Source organism: Acyrthosiphon pisum, chromosome X, assembly GCF_005508785.2.
Source record: "Acyrthosiphon pisum isolate AL4f chromosome X, pea_aphid_22Mar2018_4r6ur, whole genome shotgun sequence".
NCBI lineage: Eukaryota > Metazoa > Arthropoda > Insecta > Hemiptera > Aphididae > Acyrthosiphon > Acyrthosiphon pisum.
Genome location: NC_042493.1, coordinates 97,773,049 through 97,779,121, shown reverse-complemented (window position 1 = coordinate 97,779,121; position 6,073 = coordinate 97,773,049). Strand labels below are relative to the sequence as shown.

General features: G+C 27.5%; 1 protein-coding gene across 1 annotated transcript; it reads right to left on the bottom strand.

Moving 5' to 3' along the window:
* Window positions 1–975: 975 nt before the first annotated feature.
* On the bottom strand, window positions 976–2,116 carry LOC103309576 (dnaJ homolog subfamily C member 17-like). The gene is made up of 6 exons (XM_008185333.1): window positions 2,045–2,116; window positions 1,855–1,983; window positions 1,635–1,790; window positions 1,411–1,575; window positions 1,273–1,353; window positions 976–1,197 (listed from the first exon to the last, which is right to left on the bottom strand). The coding sequence occupies exons 1-6, from the start codon at window positions 2,114–2,116 to the stop codon at window positions 976–978; spliced, it is 825 nt and encodes a 274-aa protein (XP_008183555.1).
* Between the last annotated feature and the right edge of the window lie 3,957 nt (window positions 2,117–6,073).

Genomic DNA, 6,073 nt, shown 5'->3' with positions numbered 1-6,073 from the left:
GCATGTTATTTATATACCTTATCCGCTAATTGTATTACTAATAGAATACAGACATAATAACTGCATACAAGATATCTTAATTTGTGGCTATACTACTATTGATTGCTTTATTAGCTATAGTGCTATACAATTTTACTATACACAATGTTAATATACTATTATAATAGTACCTATAGGTATTACTATTTTTGTATTGCATAGGTGACACCTAACTGTAGTATGGTACTACCTATGACCCACCCCTTAAAAAGGTGTGACCGCTGTCATACCTTTAGGTATACTGTGTTCGGCGCCACTGCAAATAGTTGAACAGGTCATAAACTAATAACTAATAAGTAATAACATGTATAAATAATAATATTTACAGTCACAATTCCACATTTATTTGCTCTTCAGCTATATAAACATAATTACTTAATTTCTATTTTTTATCATGAATATAAAACTAGATTGAAATAATATAATAATATCTAATCATGCAAAACTTTATGGAAAAAAAAAAGTATATTTTATATTGGTCTGAAATTATGTATTTATTTTAATATAAACATAAGTAGTTTTAATAATCTAATTACCTTTAACAAAATATTTAACTTTTAGATAGCCTATACTATATAGGTACCTATATATATATATTTAAAAACCACCACTGGGCCTGTTAAGATATATTTAATATAATTTGTATGCGATATTTAGATAAAAATCAAAGATAATTTTAAGGTATTAACTCATTCCTTTAGTCACAAAGTGGTAAATCATATTTTTCACACTTTTCAGAACATATCAATTATAGACACAATAGTTATTAAAGTAGACAGTAGCATCTTATATAAATTACTTCTCATACTGCTTTTCAGATAAAAATTATATTTTAATACAATACAAATAATTGAGAAAATTGTATTTTGTTTACTAAAAGTAGATTGGTTAATGTGGTTAGAAATAAATACGTGTAATGAAGTATTCTATGTATTTTCAGTAGGATTTGTCATTAGATATTGATTTTGATTTTGAATGTACTATGATTTCGAGCAGAAGTATGTTTTCTTTCTTAGCCTTCTTTTTAGCCCTCTTTTTAGCCCTCTTTTTAGCCCTCTTTTTAGCACTCTTTTTAGCACTGTCTAGTCCAAATTCACCGAGAAAACTCACAATAAGAGGACAACTTTCCAAACCAACTTCCTTATTTTTGGCATTTATCTAGAAAAATAATATTTGTATGAACACAGAAAAGTATTTGTAAAGGTTACCTTAATTTAATTTTAGATCACTTACAGCTGCAGTCTTAGATTTGTACTCAACAAAAGCCACAGATTTGTCGTCTTCCAGAACCACAACAGCTGATACGTCACCATACTATAATATTGTATAATGGATTAGACATATGTTTAAAATATAATATTTATAAATTACCTTAGAAAACAATGATGTTAAATTAGCTTTGTTATATACACCTTTTTTCTTCCACTTTATTTTTAATATATATGAACGGTTTTTTTCTTTTTCAGTTTCTCGCTGTATGAGGTCACTTTCTTTTTTTAAACGCTTTATATATTTTCTTAAACGCTTTATTTCTTTCTACACAAAAAAAAATTTAAAAACAAAAATTAAACAAAAAAAAAAAAAAAAATACCTACTTTGAAAATGCGTTTATCTCGCACTAATCTTTCATGTTGAGCACTTTCGAAAATATCATTTATGAATTTCCCTATACCAGAGTGACATTCTTTTTTGCGCAATTTTTTGCGCAATTTTGCAGCAGATTTAGCATTTACCAACTTGTCATAATCCAACTAAAAACAAGAAAAAACATTTACGAATAAATAAAATGTACAATGCTAAATCAACAAATCTTACTCGAGCTGCTGTGTCTGTAAGAATAGTTAATATTTTCGATAACCGCAAAAACAGTTGAACTGCATTGGGATCATCGGGATTTTTATCTGGATGGCATTCTAATGCTTTCTTCCGATATGCGGTTTTAATCTGATTTAAATAACAAATATGAACAGTAATACGTCATGAGTGATTAGAATAATTGACTTACCTCCTTTTCAGTAGCTGACTGTTTGACTCCAAGTATTCCATAAAGATCTAAATCTTTCAAATCAGAATCCATCTTAAAAAATATGCAGTACATACCTATAATATGAATTCTGTAACAAAAATTAAATACCATAGGAATATATTTAATGTTATGAGTCGTGTAAGCTTGTTACGCACTAACTTACCAATTACGTTAGACAATAAATATTATAATAATCATGGAAATGTACCAAAAATCAAAATGGTGAAGTTTCCTGATTGTTATCAGTTGATGCATTGAGTGAGTTGCACAACAAATGTCCCTCGATACTAACGCCCAATGTGGCGATTTTTCGTTATGGTTTCCAAAACTAACCTCTAATTACGGCGGGAAATTTAAAATTGAATATTAGCCCAAATTGTTAACCAGTTGTCCGCGCGGTGCGTTGTTATCGATTATAGATTGTCGATTTGTTGTGAAACGCATCAGGCATGTACTCACCATAGGTGAGAAATTAAATACAATATAATTTATCATGTGTGACTTATATGACGTATTCATTTAATTCGCGTTGTGACAGCAGCAGGTACCAGGTTGAGGTAAAAATTGGTGGTGGCGGTTATCGATAGGCTGTTTTTAGAATATATAAAATAGTGAACTGGCGGAGTCGATACTGGTGGAATCGATGCTACATTGGCAGAATTTATTCATAATCTCTCTGTTTTAATCAAGATAAAAATTGAATTTATATTTTTGATCATGAGTCTACAACTAGATTGAAACAAAATGTTAATATTTTACCGTGCAAAAGCTTATGGACAAAAAAGTGTATTTTATATTGGTCTGAAATTATGTATTTCTTTTAGTATAAATATGCGTTATTTAAAAATCTAATTACCTTTAAGAAAATAAATATAGCCTATAATAAAAATTATATATTATATATATCAGTCTTGCTCAGTCAGCCGTACCTTGCGTTAAATGCATTTCGTAATGCATTAACATCGCTCTATTATCTGTACTTACTTCTATATTTCATTAATAATTCGTATCTCTCATTTAATATCGTTTTCTACCTACCTTCACTATGCCCACTAAATGTATCAAATATAATAAACATTTAACCCACCTTGAAGATGTACTTCAATGCAGTTTTTGTAACATCCAAATCCAATCTCATTTCAATGGAATTTCCGAAAAAACGTTTTACGTGTACTAACTGCCATACTGCCAAATGCCCCAAAACCTCCACTGATCCATCCAACTTACTGCAAGATAAGATTGAAGAGCTAATCAATTCGTTAAGCTTTATGAGTTAACAATTTGATGAGTTCAATAAGAAAATCGAATCTATAATTAATGAAGTAAAATTAGTCAAACTAGAAAATTAACTAATTAAAGAAGAAAATATCATACTATTCAAAGAGATAAGTGAAATTAGACAAAAAAGAGTACAATGTTATTTGTTTGTTGCATGGCACGGTTACCTGCACGCCTGGCTTGGAGTGGATAGGCAACTTAATCAGCGCACGACGTCGAGCAGGAAGTGAAAATATAAATAGATATTTCAAGTTGAAATTAGTGTATACCATATTACCATATATAGTTAATTATGGGGCGACTTTAGCTCTCGTCGAAATCTTTTATATATTTTTGTGTTCATTTTTATTCTGATAGAGTTTTACGCCAGTTAGATCTTCTTCGACGCCCAACCATAAAATTCCCCAGTTCTCTAACTTAACCTTGTTTGTTTTATTGAAATCTTTCAACTTAGTTTTAAGAAAAATCCTACGGTCTCCTTCACCAGTACGGTGTTCTACGGGTCATAGGTTGGAGACCTATTAATTATTGCCAAGGCAGTAACCATAACGTTATCATATATTTGGAAATATAAAAATAATAATACCAATGATTTAGTAAATAATTACACATGCACACCCAAATACGCGTGCAGTTTACCTGAATATAATGTATGTTATAATATATGAGGGGTTTCAATTCAAAACAGACTTTTTCCATTTTTTACCAAATCGAGTTGGATATTGATTCTAGTAGAAATAATGGCAGGAAATCGAATGGTAAGGTTAATTTTTGGCCTCACTTATTCCCTATGAAATAGTCGATCGAAAATCGAGTTTTTCTGCAAAACGTTATTTTTCTTGGTGTACGTTTAAATCCAAATCATCTATTAACAATTTACTACAAAATTCTTTTTTTCCTCATATGTTAGCATTGGAGAAACAAAACAGTCTTTTAGTTGAACATAGCCCATGTACTTTAAACACATTATCCGATGGTTGTACATACATATCTTGAAATGTATAAATGTATAGATATCATAATATATTGTATGATTTTGTACTTATTTTAATTTTTGATCTTAACAATAAAATTATTAAAGTTAATACGTTTTTGTATCTTTATTCTTTAAAATTATTGTATATTTATTACCTATTGTTTTCTCCATTTGTGTGTCGGGAAGTAGGTACCTATCAATATTTAATGCATTTTGTATGAGTAAGTATATTTTATGTTATGAGTATATAATATTTAAATATATAAAAACAAGTATAATGAAAACTTATTTTTAAGTTTTTTATTCCAATCTGTAATGTTCATTTTATTATAGTTATTTATGTAATAGGTACTAATTTATAAGATGTTAACTACCTACCTACTTAGATTTTAAAAATATTTGTAGGTTCATAATACTACCTATAGTCCTCAAACTATTATGTTGTGTATAAATTACACTGCAGCATATGTATACTTAATATTAATAATAATAATAATAAAAAAATAACCACCAATATAATAACTATGTTAGGACAACCATAATACATTGTAATTTGTATCTGTAACTATTTTGTATGGTTAGATACACTATATGAGGCTCTGTAAACTAATAGGCAAAATTAAAAAGTTAATAAATTTAATATATATTTATATATAATTTTGCTTAGTACAGTTCATAAATTTAAAATTATCATTAATAACTAACATTTTATTTTTAACTCCTTATAATCGTAAGAATACAACATAATATTTGATTGAATATGTACTAACAAAGAAAAGTTAGCAAGTTAGCAAGTTTTTAATAAACAAATCACTAAAAATATGGTTTTGAAAAAATTATCATAAATCAATAATTTAATAAATCATCATAAAAAATTAAAGTTTAAATATTTTATAAACATTTTTCAAATTTTTTTTTGTCAAGGTTGTAGTTATTACTTATAAGTATTAGGTAAACTATTTCTATGTTATTTTGCTTTAAAATATCTGTTTCATTCATAATAGGTACTCTTAAAAAATAATAATATAATGACATTATAGAAAAGAAAATGTAATACTTTCTTTTCGATAACCAATGACGGACACAAACACTTAATTTAAATCAATGTGTACCTAATGATTTGATATTAACTAATATAGTACTGGTTTCATAAAATGTCAATGCGTGTAGTTTCTAGGATAAACTAAAATAAACTAAAAAAAAAGGCGGGTAAGTCGTGGATGTCGCTCTGCTGTACAGTAGGTTACAAGTGGGTTACTGTAATGGATGGAATTAAATTTGAATCCAATGATATTATATCATTGTATACGAAAAACGATTCTGAACGGAGATGATTTGTCAGTCTAGGATATATTATTTTTAAAGAAAAACTTATGGAGAACCTTGTACCAAATTTTAAAAACTTAGTTATAAAAGAAAAAATTTTTACGATTTTTCAACCACTAAATTACTTGCAAATTTTCGCAATTTTGACATATTTCGTATAAATTTGAACTTTAAATGCTTATAAATAAAAATTGTGACAATGTATTCCTTTTATTTTGCAACTGCTATTGTAAAAATATGTTAGGAGCCTTGTATTAAATTTCCAAATCTTAGAATTAAAAAGAAAAACTTTTATGAATTTCTGTCTAAGATAATTTGAACATTGCCGTAATTTTTACGTATTTAGTCAAAATTTGAACTTTAAATGCTTATAAAAAAAAAATTGATGACTATATATTTCTTTTATTTTTCAATTGCTATTGTAAAAA

Bases quoted from the DNA above. Each gene is read 5' to 3' on its own strand.
- LOC103309576 (XM_008185333.1), bottom strand. From the start codon at position 2,116: ATGGATTCTGATTTGAAAGATTTAGATCTTTATGGAATACTTGGAGTC. The intron at 1,354-1,410 runs GTAATTTATAAA...ACAATATTATAG, and splicing joins TAACATCATTGTTTTCTAAG to TATGGTGACGTATCAGCTGT. The intron at 1,198-1,272 runs GTAAGTGATCTA...TTATTTTTCTAG, and splicing joins ACAAATCTAAGACTGCAGCT to ATAAATGCCAAAAATAAGGA.